At 42.3% G+C, this 17,575-nt stretch overlaps 1 protein-coding gene across 4 annotated transcripts in view; it reads right to left on the reverse strand.

Annotated features, from left to right (window-relative positions):
* Positions 1 to 17,575, reverse strand: part of PPEF1 (protein phosphatase with EF-hand domain 1) — a 45,510-nt gene that overhangs the window by 25,004 nt on the left and 2,931 nt on the right. For 2 of the 4 annotated variants that reach the window (XM_054838352.1, XM_054838367.1), the window contains exons 2-4: positions 9,039 to 9,243; positions 3,135 to 3,262; positions 2,334 to 2,385 (exon numbers count right to left, since the gene is read on the reverse strand). In XM_054838352.1, coding sequence (XP_054694327.1) covers positions 2,334 to 2,385; positions 3,135 to 3,262; positions 9,039 to 9,102 — 244 coding nt within the window. In that variant the 5' untranslated portion in view covers positions 9,103 to 9,243. Of the gene's footprint in view, positions 1 to 2,333; positions 2,386 to 3,134; positions 3,263 to 9,038; positions 9,244 to 14,676; positions 15,033 to 17,575 lie in introns of those variants that run through there. The other 2 variants (XM_054838359.1, XM_054838374.1) reach the window with 2 other exon arrangements.

A 17,575-nucleotide genomic window follows, 5' to 3' on the forward strand; every position in this document is an offset into this window, starting at 1 on the left:
ATGAGATGGTGGCTGCTTTCTTTCTTTGAAAAACATATTCTGAAAAAGCAGATTAAAAAGAGAAAAGTGACAAGATGACTAGTGGAGACTGAGTGGTTTGTAATGTAAGGAAAAACACAGATCACAAAATCTTCAGGTAGCTTTCTCATCACATACTGAGAACAGGCAACCTGTTCTCTGGTAAGAATATTATATACTACCTTCTTGGAAAGGGCTTTTGAACCATATGCTATCAATCTAATTTAAGTGAGCACACACTGACAAAAAAAACCCAGAGAATTGTGGGGTTTAGAAAATGTTTGGGAATAGCAAAGCCAATTTGAAGCCGCTCTGCTTGTTATGTTTACACTCACCATGGCTCACATCTTAAGACCATGATTCAGCAGAAGTGGAAACAGTTCATTAAGAATCACTCTATTCAGCACTGATTTTGCTTAAATAAGTGGGGCTAGCATAGGTGCTGCAAAGGTCACTTAGAGGGGCAAGCAATCAAGAGCTTGAAGTAAAGAATGCACACAGCCACTAATTGGACAAACATAACCACAAACCACACAACACAAATTTGATATGCAATTTCTCAAAAAAATCCCTAAGTCAGCTCCTTTGCATCGGTGGCCTTGGCTGCCTCTCGATTAAACACGTACCTTACGGAATCTTTCTGTTTCGTTTTGGGTTCCGGTATCTGTACCACGGGGTGTTAGAAAAAGGGAAATAACCATGAAAATTTTAAGCAAGCAAGACAAAGGGGAGCTTTACCATAAACTTTATAATGTTTCAGCCTGAACCACATCTACAACTCCCACTATCTGCAAGACCAAGAAACAGGTCACCCACGGGCAGCCCACAGTACCCTCCATCCCTCCCTGTGCACAGGTTGGGCCTGGATTTCCACCTGCCCACAAACAGCCTATCCATGTAGCAGTGTGCTCTGTACCAGCCATGTCCTGAACCCTAGCAAGTCACCTGAGGCACCTCATCTTTGTTCCTTCTGTCAATAGACACAGTTAATAAAGGTGGATAAATCGTATCTACAATGAGCAGCTGTAAAATTCCCTTTTAATACTATAATGAAAATACAGATTAACACTATTTTTCCAGATCTCAGACCTAGCACTACCATTTTCTTTCCCACTCAGGTGGAAAAGATGAACTGAGGTGCACTATCAGCATGTAGAAGAAGTAGATGAAGTGAGTAATGTCTGATTTTCTTTAAGTTTGCCAATTCCATCCCAGGAAGTTAGATTACTAAAGCAGACTTTTTTGCAGAATACAGTAATGGAAAAAATCAAAGGAAGGACTATTGTATCATTTGCCTTGGCTTTGGAGCAAGGCTCAAATATAATTTCTTTTTCTGCAGAGCACAGAGAGCATTAGGCACTCTAAAGTATTTAAGAGAGAAAAATTGCCATTTCTAATGGTTGACATTAGAACACTGAACCACTTATGGTTTCAATGGTGGTTTTATCCTGATATCAAAGTGTCTTGTGCAAATTTTAATTGTAATAACCTGTGGCTGGACCAGATGAAAGAGAAAGGATATTCTCTTGTAATTCAATAAGAAAGGGACAGCCTCCTTTTTTAACTCCACTGGGATTAGATCTATTCTCAATTTGGTCAGGGAAGTCACGTTTGTTTTCTGGACTTAGGAAGTCACTTTCAGTCTGTCCTTCTGTTGAGCTTGACCTCAAAAGTAAATTTTGTCCAAGGATCCCAAAATACTTCTAAAATTAAAGGTTATTTTTTGAATAACTGAGCTTTAATTGAGATGGTTTCTAAAGATTTATCTCCAGCAGTTTAAATGTATTTAATTTTTAATCATTCACAGACCGATACATGTTTTGCAGCAAAAACTACAACAAATGAAATTAAAAAGTGATCCAGAACTACTTCAGAGAAAAAAGAAAAAGAAGAAAAGCAACTTCTTTGATGGCAAACTCTTTGATTACACCTGCCCTAAACCAACTGGACACATTCCTTCTGGATAATCACATCTCATAGTTTAAGAAAACATGCATAGAAAGCTGTGAAAATCGGAGTCAGTAAGACTACCATGAGAACAGCTTAAGGGCAGTAACATACAAGAAAGTACTCTGAGCACCTCTGAGTATTCTCATAAGGACAACAGGTATCTGCCCTGTCTTACATCCTGACTCACTGAATAGATATTGAGCAGAGTCAACACTTACAGGATTAAATTCTTATTACAGTATTTGGGAAACCAAACCTAAGTTCCATCATGTGCTGTAGCCTGTAAATATCACGTTAAAAGTTACCTTTCCTCACATCAGGTTTTTCAAACAGAATCGCCATATTACTTTGATTTTTATCCTTACCTGAATCAGGATGAGTACAGTGATCCAGCATGAATGTAAAAAAGTTGGATAGCTGATAGGGAAAAGAACAAACATGCACTGATCAGTTTAGGGTATCCAACAAGCATTAACATTCTCTTTCCTTACTCAGTTACTAGCAATTTCATATTTGGGGAGATCTAAGACACTACTGTTTGTTCCCCTAGCATCAATCTGCAATAATGACACAACGTGTGTCATACTACAAAAAATGGCTTACTCCTTTTCTTCTTTGCTATGAATTTGTATGTATTCATATAGTGTCAATCTGCTAAATTCCAGGGCTGTATCAATGCTGCTGACATTTTTGGGTGTAATTCATCTTGCCCATCATCCAGACTATTTGCCTAGACTTCCTTTGTAGTCCAAAGGAAGAAACTGCTACAATCGAAGTCCAAAGGAAGAAACTGTAGAAACTGCTACAGTGCACCCAACTGACTTTAGACACTGATGCTAGCATGAACAAAAAGCCCTAGAAGTTCTTAATTTCCTGTACTGACCCTAAAGGAAGCCTGGGCTGACATGCTGAGACACTGATATCTCTGTGGCACATAGTTTGCCTCACAGACACAAACACACAGACACACACAGACACAGAGACACCCCACCCCACCCCACACCCCCCCCCCTTAAAATAGTTCCTGTGTGAGGTAGGGAAGTGGTTTTATTATACAAGACACAGCTTTGTAGGCAGAAATAACCATATACCCATTTTGTTTGTGCAACTTCAGTCCTCTGGGGATAACATAACTGCTTGTACAGGAAAAACTGAAGATTACAAACCTGTAGTTGATCTTGCTCATCAGCATATTCGATTGACTGAAAGATACTCAGAGAATAGCGGCGTCTCATCTCTAGTCGGGCCATTGTAAAGCGGTACCAATTCTGGATGAGGATAGCAGCTCTAATGACTGTCAAAATAGAAAGCAATGGAGCACACGTGGATGCAGCGTGATCTACAAGGAAAACACACACGCTACCTTTGCAGAATTTTGCAAACAGATGACAAATTCAGTCCATTGTGCACAGCTGACATTAAGATGAAGCTCTGTAAAACTGAGATTTAAAAAGTGTTTTCTGATAATGAATACATGATGCATTTTCTGTTTCTGCCTTTGAGGACAGATTCCAAACTAGCTGACTTGCTCAGGCCTGTATTATTAGAAACCTTCCCCATTTCGTTGTCCTGAAGACACTACCCATGTAAGAAGTTAGCCATGTTCAGCTGACGGGCAGTATGTGGGTTTTGGGAACGTAAGGAAAGGAAGAAGAGCAGTTTGGCCTAAGAACAAAATGTATTTCTTTATCCAGCTGCAGTAAAAAGCTTCAGGCTGCAATCTGTAACATGCACATTGTATAATGACAGAATTCGTAACAGCCTCTCTTAACAGAAAGGTTTTGCCTGCACAGCTGTACCAGCAAGCCAGCAAATTTCAAACCTTAGGATAAAATGTTAACAAATGGTATTAAAGGGCTGAATAGATGTTTAAATAGTTGCTTAAATAGACATGCCAAAAGGCACACAGCTATATCTTTGGCTAGCTTGGTGAACAAAGGAACACTCAACCCAAAAATTCAATGGGACATGTCAGAAGACCATTTTTGACTATGTGCAGAATACACAACTCAGCACTTTAAGAAGTTCTGTCTACTATTGTCCCAGTCTGGAAAACTGCTGGGAACTTCACTGAAGGACAGTTGCCAAGACTGCAGCCTGGGGTAAAGGGCCGGCTGCCTACAGGCCCAAGTCACAGCACAGATCACGTTCCCTTAGCTGCTCAGATAAAAGTTTATCAAGCAGAACAACATCTGATGGCACAAAGATGTCCTTGGGTGGGCGCTGCCCTGTGGGGAGAGCTCCTGAAACCTCTGTCAAGCAATTAGCACTGCATGAACAGTGGCCACCAGCAAGAACTGTGCAGGACGACAGGAGCTCCAGGAGCTGATGCCCACCTGATCCCTCCCCACCATGCTGCCAATCCCCCCTGCTACTCCTGATACCCAAAGGGCAGCAGCTCTCAGGAGCCAGGGCATGGAACATGGGTGGCAGTACCACTGGGAGCCAGGGCATGGAACATGGGTGGCAGTAACGCTGCCAGCAGGAAGACAAGAGGAAAGGCGGGCATACATGCCCTCAGCATCACAGGTGATCACTGCAGCTCTGACAGACCTGGAGGGAGGAGAGAAAGCAGAAGGCTGGAGGGACTGTGCTCAGCCTGAAATAACCATGAGCTTGGGAGAGGAGGAGCAGTAACTTCTACTGTTTCACAGAGCTGTGACTCTCTAGTGCTTTAAGGATGATTATCCAGTAAGATCAACTAACTTTGAGAAAAACACTCCTCGGTCACTTGTCAACTTTTTTTTTTTTTTTAAGATCAGCTAGAGAGGAATAAATGCATGTTTCATATATTTATCATCCAGAGGAGGATACCATTTACTATACAAAAATCAGAACAAAATGCAGCTACTGCCTTGAATATCTAGCAGCTGAAATAATGGCAAATTCAAATCTAGCTATTTGCTCAAATTATGGTCTGAAGGGGACTCTGTATTAACATGCTTAGCCCTACAGAGCACTAACGGGGTAGTCAAGAGGCATTACGTGCATCACTGCATAACAATGAGAGGAAGACAGGGTTATTGGATCCTGCACCTGTCCCGGTGCAACCACATCGGCACCACCATATACTTGCCTGGTAACAAAAAATAAGAGTAAGGTAGATGGCAGGTCTCAAGAGATGTCACATTTACTCACTTAAGGTTGAACATAATTCCTTCTTGACTGGTTCCTTAGCTCTTTTCCCATACCTCTTTTTCCCAGTATTTTCAACAGGATGCCAGTAAATAAGTAGACAGGGCCAGAAATGTCAAGCCTTTGCCTCCAGCCCTGCAGCTAACACCTCACTTCAAGGAGTTTCCTAAGGAACTCAACTCTGAATAGCTCAGCATAGAACACAGATAAAAAAGTCTTCATGTCTTCTGATCTTGGGAGCACCAAATCAAAGCAGCTGCAGGGCAACTCTATCGAAGGTACAAGGACCAAAGGAATACACTAATCTTATTTCCTGATGCTCCCAAGAGCTCTTTTCTGAGATGAACAGTTGATCAGAAGCATGGAAACAAAACTGAGACATTATCCTGAATTCCACAGTTTGACACAATCACCACTGCACAGCACTGCAAATTCATGAAAAAGAAAAAAAGAGGAAACTAAAACCTACACCGAAGTCTTATCATGAATATGCTTATATTTAATTACAGTTGCCAAAATGAACAGTTGATACTGAAAAACAAAACAAGAAATAACAACCAACAATCCATACTAATGCTTTTATTTTCCCCCGCGAAACAGCAAAGAAAAGCTCTGTACTAGAGGGACAGCTGTTTACACTAGTCAATTATTTTAGCTGATCACAAATACCAGGGATTTTGAGACTAGGATAAGTGGCACCCCCTGAGTGAGAATTATTTTTTTCTTAAACTGACAGTTACGCAGGTAAAGAAAAATGTCCACAGAAAAGTGAGTCTATTAATAAATGCATAACATCATGGAAGCTTTTTAATAAAAATACTTACAGGTGTCATAATAGCACATTGTTTGCTTACTTTACCATTAGTAAGTATACAGCATAGTTAAAGTGGTAAAGTTTTCTAGCCCAGACAAGGCCAAAGTCAGGAAAGACTCCCATCCTACAGATATCGCATCTGTCCCACAAAAATCCTCCTGCATGAAGGAAATCTAATCCTTATATGACAAAGAGTTCATACTCTTCATACCCTACATCAACACTGAGATGTCTCTTATTTTCTGTCCTTTTTGGAATTTCCCACAACCATAGACCTGAAAGCCTGACACATCACAGCAAGGCTGTTATCAACCTTTCTGTTTAGAAGAGTACCTAAGGGGCAAAGCACAGCCACCATCACAGAAAGTGTTTTCCAGCATCAGAACCATTAAACTTCCCATTAAAGCCCCCCTGGGTTGCTTAATGGTCCTGAGCACCTAACACGGCACAGTTCCACTGGTATCACATAATGCAGATATACATCAACCACTATAGTTAATGTTGCAAATCTAACAGAATATTTCCTGTCATTTTTTTTTAATTGTACTTATTACAGCACTGTTATTCTCAGGACTGAATCAGAACATGATTTTCACACTAGGCTAAACTGCATCTGTAAAAGAAATTGTTATCAGTTACAGAAGGTCTCTACACCAGCAAGTACCTGCTAAATTCCTATTATTAATGCATTAGAGAGATGTACAGCCTCAGGCTGCAGATAGAATGATGGTTCAGCATCATTTGACTACCACTGAAGTGCAGAAAGACTACCATCCAGCAACTGAAGAGGACAAAACATTGTCAAACAAGCACACAAAATTGTAAGCCAGCTTTGGGGTAGCAAAGCCTGGCTCCACACCAATGTGTATTGGTGATTGCTGTGTTGGGATTGCGTGGCAAGGTTTTGGTAGCGGGGGGGCTACAGGGGTGGCTTCTGTGAGAAGCTGCTAGAAGCTTCCCCTATGTCTGACAGAGCCAATGCCAGCCAGCTCCAAGACAGACCTGCCGCTGGCCAAGGCCAAGCCAATCAGCGCCTCTGTGATAACATATTTAAGAAGGGAAAAAAAAACAGTTAGAGAGAGCTTTTGCAGCCGGAGAGAGGAGTGAGAAGATGTAAGAAACTCTGCAGACACCAAGGTCAGTGCAGAAGGAGGGGGAGGAGGTGCTCCAGGCCCCGGAGCAAGATTCCCCTGCAGCCCGTGGTGAAGACCAGGGTGAAGCAGGCTGTCCCCCTGCAGCCCACGGAGGAAGGATGAGGGGGTGTAGAGATTCCACCTGCAGCCCATGGAGGACCCCACGCTGGAGCAGGTGGAGGCACCTGAAGGAGGCTGTGGCCCGTGGGAAGTCCCCGCTGGAGCAAGCTCCTGGCAAGACCTGTGGACCCGTGGAGAGAGGAGCCCACGCCAGGGCAGGTTTGCTGGCAGGACTTGTGACCCCGTGGGGGACCCACACTGGAGCAGTCTGGTCCTGAAGGTCTGCACCCCATGGGACAGACCCACACTGGAGCAGTTCGTGAAGGACTGTAGCCCGTGGGAGAGACTCACGTTGGAGAAGTTCGTGAAGGACTGTCTCCCGTGAGAGGGACTCCATGCTGGAGCAGGGGAACGATGAGAGGAGTCCTCCCCCTGAGGATGAAGAAGCAGCAGAAACACCGTGTGATGAACTGACCGTAACCCCCATTCCCCGTCCCGCTGTGCCGCTGAGGGGGGGAAGGTTGAAGCCGGGAGTGAAGTTGAGCCCGGGAAGATGGGAGGGGTGGGGGGAGGTGTTTTAAGATTTGATTTTATTTCTCATTCCTCTATTCTGTTTTGCTTAGTAATAAATCAGATGAATTCCCTCTCTAAGTTTGGTCTGTTTTGCTCGTGACGATAATTAGTGAGTGATTTCTCCCTGTCCTTATCTTGACCCACAAGCCTTTCGTTATATTTTTTCTCCCCTGTCTAGTGAACGAGGGGAGTGATAGAGCGGCTCTGGTGGCACCTGGCCCCCAGCCAGGGTCAACCCACCACAGTTGCAGACTCAGAAAGAGTACAGCTCCTCATGCCTACTCCAAGCTTCTGCACCCTCAGAAATATTCCCAACTAACTCATCTGTTGAGGCCTTGCAAGGCACATATATGCGTAGCATGCAAATCCAAAGAGGAAGGACCACCTCCCAGTTACAGGTAGGTCTGGGACTCCAGATGTTTCCATTCTACTTCCACTGCTGTGATACAGCACTGATGCTGCTGTGACTGCCAAGCAACGTACACAGAGCTGAGGGCTACCCTTAGACCAGTCAACTTGGATCTCTGTAGCCATGACTAGGTGCTTCTGCTTCTTAGTCACCAGTTTCCTGTGACTTGGCTTGTTAGCCAAAAAGATCCTTCCTTTTCAACCATTGCTGTTCAGCATAATAATCTCCTAAGACTATGCACAGGGCCATGTAACATGGCTCTGCAGACATGTAAATTGTGCTTTAATGACAAACTTTGAAAGAGAAGACAAAGGGTCTGAACAAAGGTCTGAGCCAATCCTGGAACCCACCCGCCTGTGCAAAGCCTAGTGTGTTCATACCAGGGTGGAGTATGATTAAAACCAGGGGGATGATGCAGTGTTTTTTTAATTGAACATTTAACCAGGTACTGCAGAGACTTTCAACTGACAGCCTCAGTGACTGTCAGGGAGAATTTTAAGCCAGGCACTTGGTATGACAGAAAATTGATTCTGAGAGTCATTGTAATAGCTTGTTTCATAACTGGGGTCACTCAGCAGCAGGGAAATTGGGACAGTTTGCCCAGGAACCCTGTGTTGTGAAAGGCCATAAAAGGTCCCCCTCGATACCTTACCCCATACGCTTTGCCAGTGACAGAGCGAGCACAGACATACCTGAAATTTAGCTTCTGTCCCAGATGCTGTGAATCTTTTCCAACCCAATCTATAGATGTTAGAGGTGGTCTACAATTGCCTTCTGACCTCAGCCAGCATCAAAAAGCTACAGTCTTTTAAAAAGATAATTAGAAAATAATTTTCTCTGAACAAGTATTTTGATAACAGGACTGGTGGAAAACATTACCTTGCAATCCTCTTCTGGTGTTACAGAGAGAACAACCACTGACTCTGAAGACAAAGGCAGTACTCACCTTTCTCTGACCTCCTGTCAGTTACAGAACTGCTGCACCCCATGGTTCCAATGATGTTGCCCATCAGTTTTAATTGTTGCTGATACGAAGCATGTTTCTCTCAGTTGTTAGCATTACACACATTTCCTGTGCTGTTCCTTCAGCAATGAGGATTGTCCCCCTCTGGGGTCCTGTGCTCTTCCTAGCACTCCTAACAGGGAGAAGACTGGGAGGGAGGGAGAGGAAAAAAACAAAAAGGTGTTTGACAACACCGAATCTAAAGTACCTACAGCTCATAAAAAAGTTTCTGTACAGCACGTCCTACACAAACTGGACCTGATGAACCATGCTAGGTTTATTTTTCACATCTGATCACTTTCAGCTTGCATTCAAGACAGATAAACACAGTAATTAATACAGTTTACTTCTTACATGTTAGCTGAAAGTTAATGTGCACCAGTGATTTCTTAATTTGAAACATAGCTATTTAAAGCCTTACTACTAGGGACTACAGAGGTATGTTACTCTTAATTCTTGTAATTTGAAAATTGGAACTGCAGAATTTTAAGGACTTTAAATTGCATATGATAGTACTGCTAAAAAACCCCCAAACCTCAGCCCTCCTAACACTATTGAACTGGTGCCCTACCACCCCATTTACGACACTATCCCTGTCACCACCACCAAATTTACAAGGAGAGACAGTGCCATAGCAAATTGCTTCATTATCAGATTCATTTAAATAAAAGATCCAGTTTTCTGTTGCATTTCTACTGAAACATTCTAAATAAAAAATCTGGCTTCATTAAATAAATGAACAAAGTACATTTTGCAGTGGGGTCTTTTGGGTTTTTCTCCTGGCACTTACTCATCTCTTTACTAACTGGTATCATTCACTAATGCAATACACTTTCTAATCAACAAGTTCAAATGAATCCAATTCCCCTGAGATACGAAAAGGGTTAAGACAAGAAAGTCACTGACGCTCTTAGAGAGACTGAACTTTGTTTTAGCTAAAGATTTCTTACATGATCACACTGATCCCTCTCTCCCCGTCTCCAGAGATACGTTTCACTCTAGCATGTCTGACATGTCTGAATTATTGCATTTGTTGTTTTGTTTCACTGGTATTAATTTTCTTTTAACTTGAGTTTTAAAACAAAGAAGAAATTCATCAGCATAAAATGAATACTTAACTACTATTCTTTTCCTTTGGCTTTACTAGCAGAAGTAAAAATAACAGGAGGACGAGAGAGAGGAAAACATAAATGCCTAACTAGCTTATTTTCAATTTCAATAGTTAGAATACCTTTATTGTTGTGGGACTATTTACAGCTTTTTATGTATTATATTACATTATATTACATTAATATCACACAACTGTTTGTAGTAGTGTGACTATTTTCAGGGTCCCACAACACAAGGGTATCCTACACTTGAGTTGGGTCTGCCACCTTCTAGTCAGTATTTCAGGAAAGTAGGATTTTAAGGTTTTTCCCCACAATGGACTGCTTTTCTTCCCTCTGAAGGAGCTATCATGAAATCCAAAGAAATACTGTTCCATTAATTTTGAGCCAATCAGTGGCTTTGACAGCATCAAATACAGCACTGATATTGCTAATAGCTCAAATTTGTCTTCTCTCCAAACAATTGTTGTTCTCCTGAATACTAGCTCCTCACTTGCCCTCTTAGAGGAATCTCAACTCTTCATTAATCCATGTCAAACTAGTCAGCCATGACTTGAACTGTGATCTGAAGACTAGGCCCAAGAGCAAAACAGAGGTTACAATCTAATTGCTATTGCAGTGAGACTATCTTCATTAAAGGGCAGGTCAGTTTGTGCCCAGCAACTGGGCAACGGGAGCCCCAAAGAGAACCATCATGCCTCTCAGGACACCACCCAAGGCATAGCAAACAATGGGCTGACCGAAGAAAGAGGGATCTGAATCACTATCGCACCCTACTTCAATGATTTAAGCTTTTCTCCCAGTCATCCCCACTCTTCCCTCCACCTACGTCTAAATTCACAGACTTCTAGCACTTCCTTGAGCAAAGAAATAAGAAAGATATAGAGACATAGGGACAGAAATATTATGGTAATAGCAGTAAAGGAAGCCTGAAACATACACTCAAAGCTTGGAGAAAAACTTGCACAAATATATCCTATCATTAAACCTCCTAAAAAAGACAAATCTGGCCATCAAAGAGCTAGTCCAGGGGAATAATCACCCCCTTCAGTCCCAAATGCTTGCATCCTAAAGTGGACGTAGTGAACATTCAACCTACTATCCTATTTCCTGATGGCTTCTCAGGTGGCTACAGAGCAACCCTGGCTGCCAACCTGCATGTCCAGATTCCAGACCAGTCACACCTATTAAAGTCTCCAGCAAGCACGGTCTCCACCCAGGCCCAGCAAATTGACTTTCTGCCATTCTAGTCATACTAAAGAATCATCAACAAAGGGAACAAGCCACTCTGGAAAGAGCTGGTGCCTCCTCCAGGCCAGAACTCTTCATTGCTCCTAATTGAGCTGCTCCAAAGGAAAAAAAATCTCTCCCCTCCCGGTCCTCAAGTATGTTGGTTCAAGCCAACTCCCACTCCATGCCAAACCCTGCCTTCCCGGGCAAAGGCATAGAAAAATACCACGCAAAGGTGATGAAGGCCTTCCATGGTGAAGAAGGTTGAAAAACAAGCTTTTAAAACATTGGAGTAATTTCTGTGAGCTATTTACTATACAGTGCAGCAATGTCTGGTGAAGAATCATTTGCCATTATAAAATTCCCCCAAATGTTGGCTGATGAAATGGAAGGCTGAGCTTTTACCAAGGTATTGAAAAAGGCTTCAGAAATACAGTGTAGCTGGATGAGAATTTGGGACACAATGCTGTGTTAGCATTCTGGGTACTAAACCACTGATTTACCCTTAAAAGAGAATCTGTCATGTTCACTAAAAAGCAGGCAGTAATTCAATTTCTACAAGCCAGTGATCTGTCCCATTTTTAGATATAACTCCAAGAAATTGCTACATTTCTCTCAGTTCAGCAAAAAGGCAATTTTGCGATGGACAGACACTGAATATTCAGCCCATCCACTGAAGCAAAATAAAATGTCATTCCAACCATGCCAATAGACATGCACCACGCTAAGCCGGAGTGGCACATGCTGCTCTTCTTCTGGATAGGAGTCACTGAAGGTTACACTGCAGCAAATGCTCAGAAAGTTGGGTTTCAGAACCTGACCTGTTGAGAGCCTGATTTACAGAGATAATGAATCAGCACCAGTTGATCCGGATCTAATAGGTGCTAACCAAAATCAATCATGCCTTCAGTTTGTCAGTCACATAAAGACCAGGCTGCCTCAAGAATAATGGAAATCTTGTAAAGATTTATAGCTGACTTTTAATGAAATCAGGCTGCAGGTACTTTGGGCAGAGAGCCATCCTTTCAAGTATACCTTATCTTTTAAAATTAGATGAGCTGTGCTACTGGGAGACAAGTATAAGTTAGGTCAAGCCTGAGGATATGGAAGCCATATGAATAAGAGCCACTAGGCTTTAACTTCTTATTCCTGCTTCACTCAATTTGTTTCTTACCTTTGATAATCAAAGAATGAAAGGTTCCTCCCTTTATTTTTGTTGGGATGGGATTTCCACAATTGTGCTACTTCCCCTACAGGTTGTTTCAATGGCAACCTCCAGCAAGGTGCCTCCTTTCCATACTTGCCCCTTTCTCAACCGTATTTGTGAACAGGTAGTTATAATCTCCTTCCATAACATGTCTTAGAAAGTACAGATGGTTGGAGAGGTGATGAGATAGGGACAATTTTCTACATAACAATCAATCAGTTGGATGGATGGGTGGATGCTTCCAATGACAGGGGCTTTCCTTTGATGTCTTCTTGCCATTCATTTTTAAATTTTCTGTAACTCACAGACTTTCTTTAGAGTTGTTTTCCTTTGGAAATGAGGACTGTAAAGAACTGAGAAACAGATACTATAACATGGGTTTATGATGGATTTGCTTCTGTGCATTGCTGAGGGAATGAAGCAGGAAAGAGCAAAATACCCTTGAGAATCCAGACATTAAACCACAACACCCAGGTTAGTACCTGTGGAGGGAAACTTTTCAAAATTGTCTTGTTGACAGAGTTGGGACTGTCAAGGATGGGAATCTAGAGATGAGTTAAAGATTTCATTAGCTGGAAGACCGATCCTGCAGAAAGTGGGATGAAGCAGCCACAGTCAACTAACAGAGTGAAAGAGAACCTGGCTATGGCACACAAGAACTCTAATTTTGACAGCAATGTTGAATTTGGTCTGCCAGAGGGCTGATACGAGAACATCAAACATAGGAAAAGCAGCATGTGCTTGGGTCTCTGTTATTTTACATCCATGGGAAAAACTAACATTTCTATTAAGTGACTTTCAGTGATTATATATGTGAAACAAAGAAATGAGAAAGCCTTTCTGCTTACAGGTAATTTCTTCAGCCTGCTCACAGAAGCAAGGCTAAGCTCAATATAGAACTGATGGAATAATTTCTAGCAGTGGCCGTGTGATAGATCGCAGTGTTTGGGCCAGGAATCAATAGGGAATGGATGTAGTAAGATACCAGAAAGCCAGCAAAGCCTGAAAGAAAACAGGATGAAGACAGACTGGCTCATTTAGGTGGACTCATATTCCTGACCCCAAAAACGCACTGTAAAAATAAATGAAAGCAAGAGCGGCAAAGGTGTGAACAAGCAGAGATTGTTCAAGCAATCGCCGAGTTCAGGAACTGCATGCAAATCCAAAGAGGATCTGTAGAAAAATTATGGGAGAATGCCAGTTCATGTTATTTCCAATCAATAAAGGATACATTTACACAAAACATTTGCACTTTTTTGGTGCAGAAAATAAATAAACAAACCAAGCAAACTCATTTTTTGCACAGGAAGACTTTGGGGAGAATGTTTTTAAAAAAGAGGGAGAGTAGCAAACACAAGTGCGCAAACAGGGTGCAGACCACCCTGAAGTGTAAGCAAAGCTACCATATCACTTTCCAGAAACGTTAAATGCCTCTAGGGGGACATTCCTTTAGGAAGCAAGAAGAAAACTAAAAATCCCAAAGTTAGTTCTAGCAAACTAGACCCAATCGAACTGTAAAAGTTAACAACCATTATAAGCAAAATCTGAATCACACATTGTCTTGCAGTTAATGAGCAAGGTCTCAATGACATCCCATTTAATTCTCCGTACTTGAAGGGGGAAAGTGGTAAAAAAGCAAAGCTCCAGAACAGAGTAAATATGTGCTGAAATCTGAGCCAGTTTAAAAATGAAATTTATGCTTCAGCTGAAATTCATATTGGTTTTAATAAAGTTTAAGCACCAGAACGAGGTTAAAAATTATCATAATAAAAATACCTTTTCCTAAAACAAAAAGTACATGAAATACAGTAGTCTCAAAGCTATTTGATCTCATCTGTACTCAGAAGTTCTGGATAACTGATCCAGTCCAGGTCAAACTTTATAGTTTGAAGCACACTGATTTTTCTCAGGGTAAAATCATAAATAGTCACACATACATCTGTCATTCCCTACACAGACTTAGGATGAAATCAATGTGCTCTTTAAAAATGAACTAAATATATATATATATACACACCCCACCCAGAGATATTACCTGTTTCTTCTTTCTGCTTCAGCAGTACCAAGACTTTTTTCCACAAGAATACCTTTAGAAGATTCTTTTTTTTTTTAAGAGAAAGCAGCCCCTTTTTGGAAGCAGAACTGCATGATGAGGGGTGCAGCTCTGCAGAACAGGTGCTCCAGTTCTCTCTGGAGCTCAGGAGCTGCGATGCACTTGCTCTCCACCTATTTATACAGCTTCCTGAGAGGAAATTTCTTGAGCACTGCTCTTCAGAAACGGTCAGGGGAAAACGTCGTTTTCATCGTCCAGCCCAATGTGAAAGCTCATGGCTGCAGCCCTCCAGCTGCACTGTTCGTGTGCTATTGAAGAGCTGTTTTGTCACCATGCCTCCTGAATCTCAGGCAGAGAAAGGGATGGGCTGAAGTTATCTGCTTCGCATCTGAAGTCACATGATCTCTTTCAAGAGGAACAGCCTTTCTGCTGTGTTGAGGCAATGATTTGCATTTTAGCAGATCTAGCACACTGGGAAAAAAAACATAAGGGCTGTCCAGGTATTTGCTTATCTGATGTGACTGGCATGGTTATGAACCATGCAAAGAAATACTGAATTTACCACGAAGCATTGTATCTGCATGTTAGTTATATAGGTGTTCTCCAAAACACTCGGTCATACCTAGATATGGGACAAGTACGAAGCACTCAAATCTTGCGCTTGGAAACACTGCGCTAATGCCTGTACCCTTCATTTTTTCATGTGCATGCACACGTTCTCCCCATAAATGTGTGACTGGAATTCAGTGGGCTTGGTTCATGTTTCAGCTTGTCTGCTCCTTGTGTGACTCCTGGGATCTGACAAGCCGAGAACACTGCAGCACTGCTCCCCTGTGTGGTCAGGAAGCCGTGGCACTGCATGCTTTGAAATCAAACCCTGACCCCTGGTAGCAGGGCCTGAACCTCTGACCTAGCTCCTTGCCATGCTGACCGCAGACTCTCAGTCACTGCAGAGGTGCCCAGAGCCATCACACTCAAAGCAATTTGTTACTGCCCACCGCTAGCACAACAGCCCCTGAGGAATCTGTTCCTTCTGGCAGTATATCGATAGCATGGGGACACTGAGATTTTGAACACATACACCATCAAACTACTCAAAAACATGAGGTGTCAGCAGAAGCATGGTATTGTAATATCACCAATACAGTCTTGGGCCCAGTCCTCAGCATCACTCATCCCCACCACACCACCTTTTCCCCTAGTCTGTCCTTCCATCCCTCTCCAAAAGCTGGGGCTCTTCTGTGCAGTGAGCATGGGGGCCTGTGGGTCCAAAGAGGACCACACATTAGAAAGCATGCTGTGGTGGGAGAAAGCTCCACGTGGATGGGCACAAGATGGAGATCACTGTGCCACTTGCTCTGCAGCCTCTCCATGTGACAGAGTCCCATCACAACTGGATAGGTAGCAAAAGATTCCTGAGAACAGAGACAAAGCAACATCTTCACCCTCCTGCCCCTGCCCCAAAGGTCTAATAATACTGTAACGTAGTATTTTCAGGAAATTTTTGCCATCAGTCTGGTGACAGTTTTAAAGGCATCAGCCACCACTGTGAAGGATGGAGTGATCAAATCATCTTTTGAGACAGACAACTGCCCTTACTGTGACAGAATAGATACGCTTATGAATGTGCAAAAGATATGTAAAGTGCCAAACCAGCAAAGCAGAAGGCACTGCGTGAATGCACTGGTTTGATTGACTGAGCCAGTCCTTTGAGGTTCTGGAGTCCCAGACACAAGCTTCCACTTTCAAAGCTGTTTCTCTCCTGTGAGATAAAACAATAAATGGAATACGTACCAGGCGCGATAATTCTGCATGACCCAGAAGAGTTTTGATGTTTGTTTTTCTGGCAGGATGCGCTTTCCCTGATCAGAGTTACAGTAGCTAATCATTTATGTATGATCACGCTGTTCTGCCAAAATGCATGCAAGCAAAAATACATCATAACCGCTTTCCACTGCATGCTGGGGATAGACATTATTTAGAAAACATTTACTGTACTTGATAAATTCATCTACATTGGCATTTACCAAGATCTCTGCATAATGAGAGGCTATAAGGTTTGGTCCAACGGCCAAAAAATCCATCAGAAATGTTTCATCCAAGATCAATGGGAGAGGGATCAAACCCTTAGCTGTTAGGTTCTGCAGGACAAGGTCTCCACTGCATGTTTTCTTTTGTTATTCATGGAAGTTGTTTGTCCTCTTAGTGGTCTGACGTGACCAAGCAACTTGATAAAGAGTCAGTCTTGCTGGACTGAGCCACCTCTCCAGTTACCTATAGGGATCACAGTAACATGCAACTTGAGGAAATACAAATGAGCTTTCCAAATTAACCGTCCCTGTTCAATTCCAAGGACACAGGCTGTACCAAAGAAGACCATTCTCCTTTCTACACAGTGCAAAGAAAACATACCAGTCCCACTAACATGGTCACAGATATTACCGCTTTTCTGTTCAGCAGTCATGTATCACATGCACACTTAAGATGCTGAAAAGGGTTTTAGCATCAACAGCTGCAACATAAAGTAGGCCAAAAAATTCTGACAATATGTTGTTGAGCAGTCTAGCATGACAAGAAAAAACCCAGTTAAGTTGCTAGTGCAGAAATCAGGACATCCCTTTACAAGCAGCCCTTCTTGATGTAATAGCATGTATTCTGTTTTCCAAATACTTTGGAAACATTAACCTCCTGAGCAAGCCTCCATGCAGGCATTCCACATACATAATTCAAATTCTGCTTCAGGCCTATTTCTCAGAAGCACCCACTACAAAGTAATGTAACTAATATTTTTCAGAAAGACTGAAGATAATCATAGTCAAAGTGAATGTGCTCCTTCTGAGCTCTGACCGTTGTCCCCCTCCTCTTACCCTACCAAGCTCAA

This window comes from Grus americana, chromosome 1, assembly GCF_028858705.1.
Source record: "Grus americana isolate bGruAme1 chromosome 1, bGruAme1.mat, whole genome shotgun sequence".
In the NCBI taxonomy this organism is placed as follows: Eukaryota; Metazoa; Chordata; class Aves; order Gruiformes; family Gruidae; genus Grus; species Grus americana.